The sequence below is a fragment of the Schistocerca cancellata genome, chromosome 4, assembly GCF_023864275.1.
Source record: "Schistocerca cancellata isolate TAMUIC-IGC-003103 chromosome 4, iqSchCanc2.1, whole genome shotgun sequence".
NCBI classification, from domain to species: Eukaryota; Metazoa; Arthropoda; class Insecta; order Orthoptera; family Acrididae; genus Schistocerca; species Schistocerca cancellata.
In genome coordinates this window covers 550,662,776-550,679,696 of record NC_064629.1, presented here as the reverse complement: position 1 = coordinate 550,679,696, position 16,921 = coordinate 550,662,776, and the positions used below count along the sequence as shown (strand labels likewise).

The 16,921-nt window shown below is 38.2% G+C and overlaps 1 protein-coding gene across 1 annotated transcript in view; it reads right to left on the bottom strand.

The window, feature by feature from the left end:
• The window catches only part of LOC126184559 (DCN1-like protein 4), a 134,403-nt gene that overhangs the window by 17,223 nt on the left and 100,259 nt on the right, over positions 1-16,921 (bottom strand). Inside the window, exon 5 of the mRNA XM_049926986.1 lies at positions 2,000-2,108. Coding sequence (XP_049782943.1) covers positions 2,000-2,108 — 109 coding nt within the window. The remainder of the gene's footprint in view (positions 1-1,999; positions 2,109-16,921) is intronic.

Here is a 16,921-nt window from a genome sequence, read left to right as displayed (position 1 = left end):
CAATGTTAGCAATATGTAACAAGCACCATTAATGCTTGTACACTGTAGCCATACATGCACGAGAATTTTTATTGCAAAGCTTTTCAAATACAACAAAAGTCTGTAAGATAATAACATTAAATTCTGTCCTACTTTGTTTCACAAAATTGTCAAATTTTAAGCAGAGCAATAGATTGTTGTGATGACTACTTCATGGTTTCTTGCACATCTCTTGCATTAATGTGATTCAAGTCAAATTTCATGTGACTGTTCGAGCAAGGTTGATATAGTATCAAGCGCTTTGGCGTATCAAGAAATTTCGAACCTGTTTGAGTAAAAGTACAGTTTGTACTACCTATCCTTCTGAATGCATCAAAATACATCTGCATGTGACCTCAATAGTCCAAGCTTCTTCAGTAAATTTAAGATGACACCTATATCATGTAAATATATCATGTAAACATTCTAAAACGTAGAAACATTGGCCTCAGCAGCAATAGTTTAATATGTGAATACAAGATGATCCCATAGTTTTCAAATGATGAATCGGGGGAAAAAAACTCATCTCATAATCGAGTAAATACAGTACCTGAGTGTAACAATATGTAGGGATATGAAATGGAACCATCACATAGGCTCAGTTGTGGTTAAAGCAGGTGGTAGACTCCAGTTAATTGATAGAATACTGGAAAAGTGCAGACAGTCTACCAAGGAGATGGCTTATAAATCATTCATGTGACTCATTCTAGAATATTGGTCACGTGTGTGGGACCCATACCAAACAGGACTAACAGGAGATACTGAACAGATGCAGAGAGGGCTTTCAAAAAATCATTCTTCCTGCACTCCAGATGTGAATGCAATGGAAAGAAACCCTAATAACTGGTACAATAGATCATACCATCTGCCATGTAGTTCACAGTGGTTTACAGGGTAAAGATGTGAATGTAGATGTAGATATACAGACGTGTAACAAAAATTGTTCTGCCAAATGGTGTGGAATTTATTTGGTAAGAACACTTCTAATTAACGTTGCCACTTGCAATGCCATTCCAAAAACAAAGGCCTAACACACAGGGCATAACAAAATTTATTCATTCAGTTGAATATAGGCATACATAACCTGAAAATTACAACATAATATTCCTACACACAGTATTGGTCCAATTTCAGTGCTGCTGACTTAGTGATAAATGAACTGCAAGCAGGAGAGAGACTACCAAATGTTTGGCATGAAGATTAACTTCTTTGTGTCTCTAATACCCAGTTTGTTGGACAGCTGCAATTCCAGAGACAGCGGTAAGCTCTGCAGATGTAATGGAATTTTTTCATGCTGTCAAGAATGCATAACTGGATGAGTTGTTTGCCATTAGTTGACCTCATAATAGCCTATAACCAACATTTCAAATGCCCTAAAACTCTCTCCAGTCTCAAAGTAGTACATTGCAGGACATTAAATGCTGAGAATGTTGTCTATTCAACCTGCTTTAGTGTGGCAAGACTGGATCCAAATTGAGATCTTGTGGCGTCTCATATTGAACTCTGCTGAGAAGCTCTTGGTTAATAAAGTGAAACAACATTGTATGTCTAATGCATTTCTTTTCATCATCTTTAAATCACACGCCTTTACTGAGCAGTGAGTTCGTGTTTCCTAGAAAGACCACACAGTTCTCATTTGTAGGCTACTTTTTACTCTTACAGTATCTGCTCATCTTTTCTATTTCTGCTTTACTGATTACACTTAACTTTTGGACAGTAATTTAGTGAATCAACTTGGGCTTATTTAAGTGTACTCTAACCAGAAGAGCTTCTTTGATTGTAGTCTTTCAAACCGCTTACAGATATACAGAAAATGTAAGTGCGCCATTTGTGCAGCTAGTCTGCATTTAGTTCATGTGGCATAGACTTCACCATCCACTTGCGCACATACACAGTAAGTTTAGAAGATACTGCGCTCCTGAACTACAGTAGTAGATGACAATTTCTGTGAATTAAAAAGGCAATTACACAAAATACTCACCCGAGCAAAATCATATGCATATCTATAGATGCTTTTAAATGTATTGTAGTCATTCAGAAGAGATTTTAGGTAGTCAAGCTTTGCCTGAATTTTTGGAATTGTATCACACCTGAAAATAAAATTAGATCATCAGCGTGATTAACTGTAGCTAAGAAATCTGCAAATTCTGTATTATGGATATCTGTAGTATTGTAATTCTAAACTGAAAGAAAAACTCCACTTCAAGCAGTCAAGCTCTCTACTACAGAGAATTTAAATCCACATTGAACTGTGTTATTACAAAGAAATAATTTTACAACTATAAGTAAAGATAGTTAAAAAGGACAGTTTAAGGGGGGGGGGGGGGAGTCTCCACTATGCTGCAGAAATTTACAAAAAGGAGACATACAATCTCAGGTTATAATATTGATCCATAAAAAAAAAGTTTTAACTGAAGTAATTGTTAGTTATGTGTGACTATGATATCCTCAGTAGCTGTATTAACTTTAATAATTTAAATTATATATATGCAACCATTGACAAGTTTGTCACTGTGTGCTTTGTTTTACTGCACAAAAACTGCTGCTATGGCACTAAATAATCATTTCCCACATAGCCCTTTGTGTCAAGTTACATAATCGGTTTGCAAATTTTATTACCATTTGCACGCCTATCATGAAGTTGATAGCCCAGTTTACAGTTTAACACTTTGGTGTCGATCAACACTTTGTATTGTCAAATTATTTATGTTCCATACAGTTGCTTTGGGTGGTGCTGGTTTTGTAAGTGCTAGAGACATTTCCACATATGACGTCTGTATATGTTATCTCCTTATCAGTCTATAAGGAATTTTATTGATGTCTACCACATTTTTAATAATTTTAGGAGTAAAGGTAACTCTCATACCTTTACTCCTAAAATTATTAAAAATCTGTTAGAGATCATCTATTGGTTTTGACCGAGTTTGCAAGTATCAAAATATGTGACATATATGGCTAAATCTTTTGACTGCATTGACTTATAAGCTTAAATTTTTCACACCATCAAGGGACTATAGATCTTAATGTGTGACAAATTTCAACTTCTATCCTTTCCTGAGAAATACAGGTTGTAATAGACAGACAGACAGACAGACAGACAGACAGACAGACAACGGAGTCACCCTAGAAGGATGCTGTTTTTGCTGACTCCATAACTGCATATATTTACAGCATATTGTTTTATATATATTCTGTAATACTAACTTGAATTTATTTGAAATGCCATGATGTTTCTATACTGAACATCCAAATAAGAGCAACCCTGTACAGTTACATGGTAGCCACATAGCAATATTTGAGGAACTCTATTTACACAAGTAATTATAGTTCATGTCCCCTCGATGCCATATTTTTTTTTAAATTGTGTTGTTTGTTGATATGCTGCAAGCATAACACTAATACAGATGCAGTGTGACGAACATGGTAACACACTGTGCCACTGACGAGTATATGAGAAACAGTTATTTACTGCCAGGATGTCTCAGCATACACAGGCCACGAGAGTGTGTGTCCTGGACTCTTCTACTACACAGTGTTCTCAGGGCTATCCCAATGAAGTGATAAAGTTGCAGCAAGACTACTCACCGGTTCACACAAGCCTAATCATATGACAATTGATTTTTGTACAAGCTGACACTGAACTGATCAAATATCCAACCCCACAAAAGTTTCTCTCAGTGCAAACACCACAAAATGATGGAAAGGAAAAACATTTACAGCTTACTATATTTTTGCTGATTGTGCAGTAAAGCTGCTGCATCCGGCATGAGATTTTAATTTATTAGTTCTTTACCAATACGCACATGTAACACTGAATTACAAGCAAATTATACCACTGTATGACACACAGTTCAGGAGAGATGGCATCATAAACACCAAGATGCAGGAAAAACTACTGCATTGTGCTTGCTGATTTAATTTATTACTTCTTTGCTACTAACTCTAATCGCAACAGTTTGCAGACAGTATCCACATATACCACTTGATGTACCTGCATAATTATATCATTGTACGACACAAATTTCACAAGATATGACATCATAAACATTGAGCTGCATGAAAATTAAACTGAAGAATGAAATTCACTAGCGATACAGGTGAAATGTATGTGAAATACGCTAAATACATGTGAAATACGCTAAATACATGTGAAATACGCTAAATACATGTGAAATACGCTAAATACATGTGAAATACGCTAAATACATGTGAAATATATTTTATGCAGGCAAAGCCACTGATAAAAGGCTCATAGGAGAGAGAAGGTGGGAGGAGGAGGACAGAGAAGGGAGAGGAGGAGATGAACAGAGATTGGGGGAGGGGGAGTTAAGAGTGTGGGGGGAAAGTAGAGGAAACAGACAGATTGGGAGGGGTGGGGGGAGGAGATGGAATAATGGAAGGTTGGAATAAATACTTACCCGGGCATTTGTTTATAAATAATTGTTAAACCATGGGATAACATCACAAGGCACAACTAGTATAATCATATGAATACTGTTGTAACAGCTGCTCAACTTCAGACATTAATGCCCTACGAGGAGATACACACAAAAACTTCAAATTCAGCACTTTTAAAATGGGGTCTTATTGTCATTGTTATACACCTCTGGCACTGTGAGAACTATATAATACTGCAGTAACTGTGTTATTCCAAATTATGATGAAATGTTCCTTTGGACATGCATGCACATCTGAAATAACATTGCATTGTAATTCAGAACACAGGGACTGCAATATCATATTTATCTGCCAACACCAGACAAGCGACTTTCAAGTAAAGGTGTTTCCCCTGTATGGAATATACATAATCGATGTATGAGTATAGGGGTTGTAGAAACAAGGTTGATGATGTATGAACTTTGGGTGTGGCCACGAGTTGTGCTCTGGTAGTCTAAAGGTAAGACGACCACTTGGGATACGCGGGAAATCCAGGTTCAGGTCCTGGTCCAGCACTAATTTGTCAATCCATTATACAGCTGATGGTTGTTTATATTCACAACTGTGAATACATTTCTTTTACTGTGAAAACTGAGTTGTTATACTTCCCAACAGAGCTGAGCACTTTCTGCAATCAGAATCTAGCTTTCTCACATTAGTGAATTCTCCATTAATAGGCAACTTTCCTTTATATTCAAAATCATTTTTTCAGTAATCTTTTAGGCAGATTAAAAACTACCAAATCTGAATATTAACAGCCTTGTTCTGAAATTAAATTCTAACAGCCATAAAGCAAAGAGTAGTACATTTTGTCAGCTGGCCTCTGTAGTACCATACATGCAGACCATCAACAGTATCGAGTTCTATTTTCCCTGCAAATTACAAGGAAACCAACCATACTTTACTTTAGAAAACCATATTCTACACTTTTCCTGTCAGTTGGAAGGTGGTAGGTCATGCAATTTTGAACCTGCTTTTCTCTTTCAGATCATTACACACATCCAACCAGAATTTAATAAATATTATCTGACCGAATTTAAATGTCTTATTTGGAGCCATTATATTCAGTAGTTGAACTTATTGTTTTGAAAGGTTTGTAAATTTACCTCTAGACCAAAGTTTATGAGCTAATCGTTAAATTTATTCTCTCTTGCTCAATTTCATCTTAATGATTTTGTTCTCCTTCGTCTGCTTGCCCATTGTGTGCACTACTTCTGTGAATAGTTTTATGCATGCAGACGAAATTTCTCTTTGGCAACTTAATGTGAATCTGTTTTTGAAATCTAAAATGATAGTGAATCTTTAGTGTTCCCGAAAAGAAGGCCAAAAGGACTGCCACTGAAATTGGCACATACATTTGAGTGTGTAATTTCATAAAATGTGTATCATTACCCATTTCATTCATGCCAATGAACTGAATAATTATTCTATTAGTTCCTCCCTCATACATTTAAAATATTAGCTTCGTAAAAGATAAAATTTTGGTAAATGTCTGACCGATCTAAGATCGCTTACTGCTCAACATAATACTATTCTCTTACTCCTACAAAAAGAATGACCTTGAAAGAACTTGGATGAATTTTGTTTAAAATTTTGGGTGTTCTTTTTTACAGGTTTTCTATGTCATACTACAATACATGTTTTCAAGACTACAAATAATATGCGCCAGTGTTGGACACATGAAGACAAGAGACACTACCAAAGGAATTCCATTAGCACCTAACATGGAGTAAACTTTAAAAAAAAAAAAGAAATTATTGTCCAGATGGTGGAACCAAACTCTGGTTCAAGAAGTCGTGACAAGGCACTTTGACCATGAGCTACTTACACAGCAATGCTAACATGTCCTTCGGACCATTTCCAATGTTGCTGGCAAATCGTTACGTATTTCACGATTGCGATTGCCTATACTTCCATGTATAATGATTTATTGATAATTATTTGCAATACTGTGTATAGTACTACAGGGATTAATGGGGCACAACCGTTGCCACAAACTGTGACACGTCAACAATGCTTGATGTGGGATTTAGCCATTTTCCATGCGAACAGTTTTGTTCTGTTGAGTGGACACCATTTGTATTTAGTGGAATATAACGGGTGTTCCATGTTTATCTTTACAGCTTGGATCACAGATATTTCATTAATATGGATAGGTAGAAACGTGCAGTTTATTACAAAGTTCACACACAGCTAAAGTTAGATCTCTTTTTTTGCAGGTTAGTTACTGATGAAAATTGCCACCCCAGTAGATGAAAAGTGTGTGGAATGGTCTAAACAGACCAAATCTGACACCCAGGCGGCGTGGAACTTCCAGACATGGTACAGAGGCACACCGCCATCATGTCTGGCCATCAGACAGTGGTAGCTACCACCAACCACAATGCAAAGGATGCTACTTAGGGAGACTGAAGCTTCATACCTACAACATACGTTTGCTGCATGCACTTCAACTTGATGGCAGGCCTAAGCACAAAGCATTTGCAACAGAGATTCCGAGTTTCATCAGTGATGACCCAGGAGGCTAAAAGTCACCATTTGGGGATCTGGGGCTCTGAGAATATCCACTTTAGCATGGAAATTGTGCACAGCAGTCCTAGGATAAGTATATAGTATGGTCTGCTTCATGACTGTGTCAATGGTTTCTGCTTCATGATCGTGTAGAGGGACCACTTTTCTTCACGGAGCCATCAATAACCTCAACTGTTTCCTGGACATGTTGGAACAGTTTATATTTATACAGAATTGCAACGCGATGTAACGCAGGAGGATGGTGCCCCCCTTACTGGGCACTGATCATTAGCAAGGCTTTGGACCACACTTTTCCAGGTTGCTGGATTGGGAGAGGAAGACCAACTCCAAGGCATCCAGAACCACCACCATTAGATTTTTTTCTTTGATGATTGTGAAGAATATTGCTTAACAGACCATGGTGTGGGCCTGCAGGAACAGCAAGCTCGCACCAGAGCACCAGTTGAACATGTTAATCCTTATCAACCTGCTAGGCTGGACAAAGAAGAAATCTGAGTATCATAGCCTGCATGTTACAGATGGCACACACATAGGTAATAAAACTTCAGATGTGTGTGAACATTAATATCTAACCTCCATTTCTGAAATATGAGTGATCTATGTAGTGAAGATCATTTTCAAACAGCCTGTTTTTGTATGAGCATATACCAAAGTAATCTTCAAATTTTATGTTGCAAATCTGTATGTGATATTTCATTTTTTTTCCACTGTCATGACAATAATACTTGTGGTTTGATAATGGCTTGTTACAATTTTTTCATATTTACAGTCTTGATAAAGCCACTCTACAAATCAAAAAAATTTAACTTTGAAAAGCCTAGGTTCCAGTAAAAACATTAATCAAGTTAGGTACATGGGACATGTGTTTCACCTCACTGATTTTCAAAATGGGTACATCCAAAAATTTTAATTTGTGAATTCACTGAAATGCCAAAGGAACTGGTATAGGCATGAATATTCAAATACGGAGATGTGTAAACAGGCAGAACATGGCGCTGCAGTCGGCGACGTCTATATAAGTCAACAAGCATCTGGCGCAGTTGTTTTATTAGTTACGGCTGCTACAATGGCAGGTTATCAAGATCTGAGCGAGTCTGAAAATGGTGTTATAGTCAGTGCATGAGCGATGGGTCACAGCATCTCTGAGGTAGTGATGAAGTGGGGATTTTCCCATACAACCATTTCACGAGTGTACTGTGAATTCAGGAATCTCGTGAAACATCAACCCTCCAACATTGCTGAGGCCGGAAAAAGATTTTGCAAGAATTGGACCAGCAACGACTGAAGAGAATCGTTCAACGTGACAGAAGAGCCACCATTCTGAAAATTGCTGCAGATTTCAATGCTGGGCCATCAACAAGTGTTGTTTGCATGCAAACCGTTTTAATTTTTAGTTTCAGTTTTAGTTAGGTCATGTTCCGTAGGTCATCTTCCCGATTATTTTATCAATATGATGTGAAACAAGTCAGTTTGATTTCTACACATGCAACTAAATTTAGAGGTACCTTTTTTTACCTGTTCTGAAACAGAAACTCGTCCATGGAATAGAAGGAGTTGTCCTAAAGAAATTATTTTAAGCTAGACTTAAAACTTGATCTGCTATCTGCCAGACACTATGTTGTTGAGCAAATGATCAAAGATTTTTGTTGCTGAATAATGTACTCCTTTTTGAGCAACTAACAGCTTCAATAACGGATACAAAAGGTCATTTTTCCCTCTAGTGTTGTACATATGAACATCACTGTTCTTCGCAAATTGAGATGGATTATTTGTAACGAATTTCATTAGTGAATATATGTACTCTGATGGTGCAGCTAAAATACCTAACTCCTTGAAAAGGTGCTTACATGATGTCCTTGGGTGAACACCACTAATTATTCTCACTGCACTCTTTTGTGCAATCAATACTTTATGCTTAGGTGGCGAGTTACCCCAGAAAACTATTCCATAAGGCATTATTGAGTGGAAATATGCAAAGTATGTTAGGAGGCTGATCTGTTTATTACCAAGACTAGCGATTATAAGAAGAGCGAAAGAAGCTGAACTTAGTAGTTTGAGAAGCTCAGTAATATGCTTCTTCCAGTTCAAGCTGTCATCAATGTGAACACCCAAAAATTTGGAGAAATCTACCTTGTTAACTGAGCCCTGTTCAGATGCTACATCAGTTGTTGGTATGACTATTCGGTGTACAGAACTGGATATAGATAGTTTTTTCAAAATTAAAGGAGAGTCAATTTTCTGAGAACCACTTAATAAGTCTTTGAAAGACATCCTTAACAATATCTTCAGCTGCTTTTTCTGGAATGGGATTTAACACTCTTGTCATCTGCAAAAAGTACTAGTTCTGCTTGCTGAATGTTAAGTGGGAGGTCATTCACATGAATAAGGAACAGCAGAGGACCTAAAACTGAACCCCATGGGACTCCCTTTGTGATAACTCCCCATTCACTAGAATTTACCACCCTCCCCAACATTATTTGTGCTATTCAGCACAACTTCTTGCTTTCTGTTCATTAAGTATGATTCAAACCAGCTGTGCGTATAGCCTTCATTTCCATAAAACCTGAGTTTTTCTAAGAGTGTGACATGATCCACACAGTCAAATGACTTGGAGAGATCACACAAAAAATACCAATTGGTGATAATTTGTTATTTAGGGCTTTTACTATTTGATGGGTAAATGTGTAGATAGCATTCTCAGTCATGTAATCCTTCCGGAATCCGAACTGTGACATGCTGAGTAAATTATTTTCACTTAAATGTGAGACCAGTCTGAATACACAACTTTTTCGAATGTTTTAGAAAATGAAGTCAGCAATGAGATTGGTCCATAATTATTTAAGTCATTCGTGTCCCCTTTCTTATGAAGAGGTTTGACAATTGTGTATTTCAATCTGTCTGGAAAAATTCCGTGTGGCAGCGAAGCATTACATATATCACATAGGAGTCCACTTACTAAATTAGAACACCACTTAAAAATTCTGTTAGAGACTCCAACACCAAAAGAGACCTTTTTTTCAGTATATTTATAATTCCCTTAATTACAGTGGGGAATGTTGGTGCTATTTCTAAAGGCCTGAAGTCCTGGGGAATGACATTTTTAACTTTTTTTTGTTTTGCTTCTTCAATTGAACCCTTTAACCCTATTTTTGCTGCTACATTCAGAAAGTGATTGTTAAAGATACTTGCAACTTGTGAATTATCACTCACAACATCATTTCGCTTTATTGCTATGATATGCTGTGCACTGTCAGACTGCCCCATCTCCCATTTGACAATTTCCAATTAGTTTTAATCTTATTACCATCATTATTAAGTTCTGTCAGAACAAATCAGCTTCTGAACTTCTTAATGACTTTCCTTAAAATGTTACAGTATATTTTGTAGTAAGCAAGTAACATAGGATACTGACTTATTCTGACCTGTCCTTATGTTTCCCTCTTCCTCTTACATGATATCTTAATTCCCTTAGTAATCCATGGCTTACTTGACTTTATAATCGCTTTTTTTGGATAACATTTCAGGAAAGCAACTCAAATATTGAGACAAATTTATGGTGAAATAAACTGAATTTAGCATCAGCATCATTTTCTGTGTATACTTCATCCCATTCTACCTCTTCTAGGCTGCACTTAAAGCTCTGTATCCTGTTCGCATTAATAAGCCTCCGTGCCTTGTATGAACCTGCCTGAATCCTGTAAGGTGCTATATGTGTTATTTCCATTAACTGTGCATCATGATCAGATAGCCCATTAACAACTGGGTACACATTAATTGTTTCTGCCTCAGCACTGTCTATGAAAATGTTATCGATGAGTGACCTACTATCCTGCTGCACATGAGTTGAAAATTTACAACAGATACTAGATTGAAACAACCAAACAAAGATTCTAGCTCATTTTTCCTATCCGTATCTTTTAAGAAATCTACATTAAAATCACCACAAACCACTAACTGCTTCCTTTCGTCTGACAGGTAGCTCAATAACGCCTCAAGATTTTTCATTAATAGCTGAAAGTTACCTTGAGCAGACCTGTAGATTGTTACAGTTACTATAGAAGTATATTGCAGTAGCAACTCACAAGCACATGCTTCAAGGATCTGATCTACACAAAAACTATTTGTTTCACACAAAAACTATTTGTTTCAATATAATTGACTTTGTGTCCAGTTTTATATAAGTAGCAACTCCTTTTACCATGTTGACTCTACATGAATAAGATGCTAATCTGTAATCCCTTAAATTTAACTTCTCCATTCCTGCGGTTACATGGTGTTCAGAGAGTCACAAAACATCTATACCTTCAGAATTTACCCCGTTTTCTAGGTATACAAGAAGCTCATCTATCTTATTTTTTAGTCCTCTAATGTTCTGATGGAACACAATTTTTATGTCTTTGGATACTGCTATAGACATCATGGCACTGTTTTTTTTAATCTCTTTCAATACTCTCTGTCTGTAACCTGACTAACCTAAAATGTGTGTCCCTCTGACTCCAGTAATCACAGGTATTCTGTCTTGTGTACATGTGCCCCCCCCCCCCCCCCTTACATTTTCTGCAAGAAGATCAACTAATCTATCCATCCCCTCCTATTCAGATGCAGACCATGACTAGTGTAACACCACCTCCCAATTCCACCCACAGGCACAGCACAGATATATTTAGTTTCTGCAAACAGTAACAGGAGTGCCACCTCTCCCTCTCCCCCCCCCCCTCCCTCCCACCCCTTTTTTTGCCTTCCTCTTCATTTCCACGTATGTGTTACATCCAATGTCATTCATGATCTGTTGCATGTATGATATCCTTGGTCGCCCCCACTGATTCCTTCCCTCAATAGCTCCTGCTGCTATTGTTCCAATGATGTTGTGTCATAGGATGTGCCCTACAAGTTTGTCTCTTCATGTTTGGGTGTGCCTCCACAGAGATCTGGTTTCCTGTACTCTTCTAAGCACCTCTTCATTTGTTACTTTGTGCATGTTACATTAATTATGAAGGAAGAGTGTTTTCACCCATATATTATAAATATGTTTGAAATGAGTTTTAACCAAGAACGGGTTTATTTAGCACAAATGTACACAATAAGTAATTTAAAGGTAAAAGAAACATTAAGGGGACCAACATGTGGAGCATATTTCCTTATACAGGGTGGTCCATTGATTGTGACCGGGCCAAATATCTCGCGAAATAAGTACCAAATGAAAAAACTACAAAGAACGAAACTTGTCTAGCTTTAAGGGGGAAACCAGATGGCGTTGCCATAGGTCAAATAGATATCAACTGCATTTTTTATAAATATGAACCCCCATATTTATTACATATTCGTGTAGTACATAAAGAAATATGAATGTTTTAGTAGGACCATTTTTTTCGCTTTGTGACAGATGGTTCTGTAATAGTCACAAACATATGGCTCAATTTTAGAAGAACAGTTGGTAACAGGTAGGTTTTTTAAATTAAAATACAGAACATAGGTATGTTTTGAACATTTTATTTCAGTTGTTCCAATGTGATACATGTACCTTTGTGAACTTATCATTTCTGAGAACGCATGCTATAACAGCGCGATTACCTGTAAATACCACATTAAAGCAATAAATGCTTGAAAGGATGTCCGTCAACCTCAATGCATTTGGCAATACGTGTAACGACATTCCTCTCAACAGCAAGTAGTTCGCCTTCTGTATTGTTCGCACATGCATTGACAACGCGCCGGCACATGTTGTCAGGCGTTGTCGGTGGATCACGATAGCAAATATCCTTCAACTTTCCCCACAGAAAGAAATCCGGGGACATCACATCCAGTGAATGTGCAGACCATGGTATGGTGCTTTGATGACCAATCTACCTGTCACAAAATATGCTATTCAATACTGCTTCAACCGCACGCGAGCTATGTGCTGGTCACCCATCATGTGGGAAGTACATCGCTATTCTGTCATGCAGTGAAACATCTTGTAGAGCATCGGTAGAACATTATGTAGGAAATCAGCATACAGTGCACCATTTAGATCGCCATCGATAAAATGGGGGCCAATTATCCTTCCTCCCATAAAGCAGCACCATACATTAACCCACCAAGGTCGCTGATGTTCCACTTGTTGCAGCCATCATGGATTTTCCATTGCCCAATAGTGCATATTATGCCAGTTTACATTACCTGTAGTAACCACAACCAACAGCGGGGACGCCTTGGGCTGTGGATTGGAGCCGCCAGGCGGGGAAGCCGCCGGCGGTGGAGCACACACCAGCGGGTAAACACAGGATGAGTCGGACGACAGACCAGCGACAACTGACAACAACCGACTATGAGCAACACAACAAGGAAAAGAGAAACAACGGAGGCTTGTGGAAACCACAACACCAAACACCAAACATAAATCCACTCGGAATCAGAGCCAGGCAAATGTCAACAATGAGAAACGACCAGAACGCAGTACTGCCGAGATAGAAACGAAATCCAGAGCGAATACCAGACTGGCTGGACTAGGGCAGAGCGGGTCCCTATATACAAAACTGGAGGGAGCAGCTATTGGCCGCTGTCTGCACGTGGCTTAGCGGTGGCGCCCTCGCTGCGTGAGAGCCGCTGCGCGGAATAGCCGGCGCGGGGGCGGAGCCCTCTATGGGCTGACCACGTCCATTTGTTCTGCCGCATTTTCGACTTCTGCGGCAGAAGGTACTAGATTACCGCTGTTTGTGAATGACGCTTCGTCGCTAAATAGAATGCGTCGTAATTTCTCTTGCGCCCACTGGCAGAACTGTGCACGACATTCAAAGTCGTCGCCATGCAATTCCTGGTGCACAGAAATATTGTACGGGTGCAATCGATGTTGATGTAGTATTCTCAACACCGACGTTTTTGAGGTTCCCAATTCTCGTGCAATTTGTCTGCTACTGATGGGCGGATTAGCCACGACAGCAGCTAAAACGTCCTACTTGGGCATCATCATTTGTTGCAGGTCGTGGCTGACATTTCACATGTGGCTGAACACTTCCTTGTTTCCTTAAATAACGTAACTATCCGGCGAACGGTCCGGACACTTTGGATGATGTCATCCAGGATACTGAGCAGAACACGCCCGTTGGGCATTTTGATCACAATAGCCATACATCAACACACTATCGACCTTTTCCGCAATTGGTTAATGGTCCATTTTAACAGGGGTAATGTATCATGAAGCAAATACCGTCCACACTGGTGGAATGATACGTGATGCCACGTACTTACACGTTTGTGACTATTACAGCGCCATCTATCACAAAGTGAAAAAAGTGGTCCAACTAAAACATTCATATTACTTTATGTACTACACGAGTATGTAATAAAAATGGGGGTTCCTATTTCAAAAAACGCAGTTGATACCTGTTTTAGTTTTTTCGTTTGATGCTTATTTCATGAGATATTTGGCCCTGTCGCTATCAATGGACCACCCTGTATATTCCATGTTAGTTTCACATGGAACATCTGTTCCATTTGTGAGAAGTTTATTGAACCTACAGCAATGACATTTCTACCAGATATTAAGTACCTACACTGCATTATAATGAACCTGAACAATTATTTTTAAGTTCCTTCCTAAAATTTTTAGAAAACTAAGGAATCCAAAATTTTGACACTTTTTTCCATTTATAATTTTATTTAGAAGAAAATAATTCAAAATTTTACATTATTTGAGGTTCCATAGGTGAAGATTGTAGTTACCTAGCTATACCTTAAATTTCATTGAATTATCTTTAATATTTCTTCAGGAAAAGGGACTTTTCTAGTAAATGTTATATCTGGGAAATCACTTTTAAAGAAAATGAGCCAAGTTTGAACACTTACAGATGATTTAAAACAGCCTGATGGAACTGTTTTGTTGTCTTCTGCTTCTTTCTTGTCCTCCAGCTTTCTTTTGCAACATCTAGCTTACTACCTTGCTTTTTTTGTCATTTCTGTCACAGATCTTTCAGCAACTTGCACTCTACAGTTGTCCCAATGGTGAAGACCTGAGACTAAGTTCTTCCCAGGAATAATTCCTCATTTTAGTAGTACCCAATACTCGGCAATATGTCCACAGCTGTATGTGAGAACAGCACCATGGACTTCTATTTTTAAGGTCTGCATACCTGCAAACAGTTTTTGATAAACAACTCCAAATAAGCTGTTGAAATCCTTATTTGGATTTTCGGTTTGCCCATGCAAAACACTCTTCCAGTAGCTCAGGCCTTGCCAAATCTCTAAATATGGACTTTATCATAGTAAGTACAGCTGCTGGAAAAATATGCTTATGCGAATACGATTCTCTTGTCACTTTTGCCCTATTAAGCCCACACCACGATGTGTCAGTTTTTGGGCAGAGACCATGATATGGGCTTTCAGCTGTAGATTTATGAAAAAAATATTGACCACACATCATCCTTCATAGCTTCTATATTGTCCTTATTCCTTCCAATTGCCTGTCCATAATATCTCTGGAGATTTTCTACTTTGTTCTTAGTCAAATGACCTTGCCCTGTCACCAGTTTACAAAAGTCTAATCTTTTGCCTTTAAGGTCAACCGTTAATTTCCTACGTCTGATCCTCCTTTTTTGTACATCGCTGACACATTCCAGTTTGGTAATTTCCACATTGCCATATGAGTTGGAATTCACCACACTCATGTAGGCCTTGGTGTCCCCCATCTCCAAGGAGGGCATCGTTTTGTATTATCACGTAATAGGGGAGAGAGTGTGGCAGATATGATACGCGAGTTGGGATGGAAGTCATTAACGCAAATATGTTTTTCATCGCGGAGAGATCTATTTACGAAATTTCAGTCACCAACTTTCTATTCTGAATGCGAAAATGTTTTGTTGAGCCCAACCTACATAGGTAGGAATGATCATCAAAATAAAATAAGAGAAATCAGAGCTCGAACAGAAACGTTTAGGTGTTCATTTTTCCCGCGCGCTGTTCGGGAGTGGAATGGTAGAGAGAGAGTACGATTGTGGTTCAATGAACCCTCTGCTAAGCACTTAAATGTGAATTGCAGAGTAATCATGTAGATGTAGAACACCTCCTGCCTCTTCTAATATTTCAAATACTTTTTACACCTAATACTTCCATCCCACCACTGTCATCCTCAGAGTTAGAAGCACATTTCAGTTTGTGTTCTTCCTTTCTGCCCGCTGTTAATCTTTTGCAAGTTTGACATCATTTGGTCATAATTTCTCCATCGATGACTTTACCTGTGTCTACGTTTCTTGCTGTAACAAGATCGTTTAGTGAGAGATAGCCCCTCTTTTGCCAGCTCCCATCCAAAGCAATCGCAAGGTCCGTGCAACCTTCATCTTTTACAATGGCTTCCCTTAAAGCATTCCTCATACTCTCCTCACTAACTTCCACTACAGCTTTCTCCAATAATACTTGCAGAATCTGAAAGTTCTTTGTTGGAGCATGCATATTCATTAAGGTATAAAAAAAAAATTCCAGCACCCATACTTCTCCCAACTCAAAGTAGAGCATATATAAGTCTTGTATCTACATCATAAGGCCCCGTTGGATCTGTCTTATGACAATTTTTAGTGAATTGTGAGACCTTTTCTACCTATGTCACTTTCTTCAATATTCACACATTCAGATACGCCACACTTCTTGCACTTCACAAAACTACAAACAATGTCAGGTAAAATACTCATGTCCATATTAATATAGTTCCTTTCTTCATTAGTTACTGCAAGCATTCTATATTTGTTAAAAAAGGAGACCTTTTTTATGAAGTTCCATGAGCAGTATTGAGTGGACCCTTTTATTTAGTGCTGCTGTGACATTCTCACGTGATATACGTGTATGTAGAATGTACATTCTGTGCTGATTGCCTTTAAACTTTCTCTTTTTAAATATTCCTTTTGGTTTAGTCATCTTCAGAGAGAACTAAGTAAAATGACATTCACGACAACATAACAACACAAAC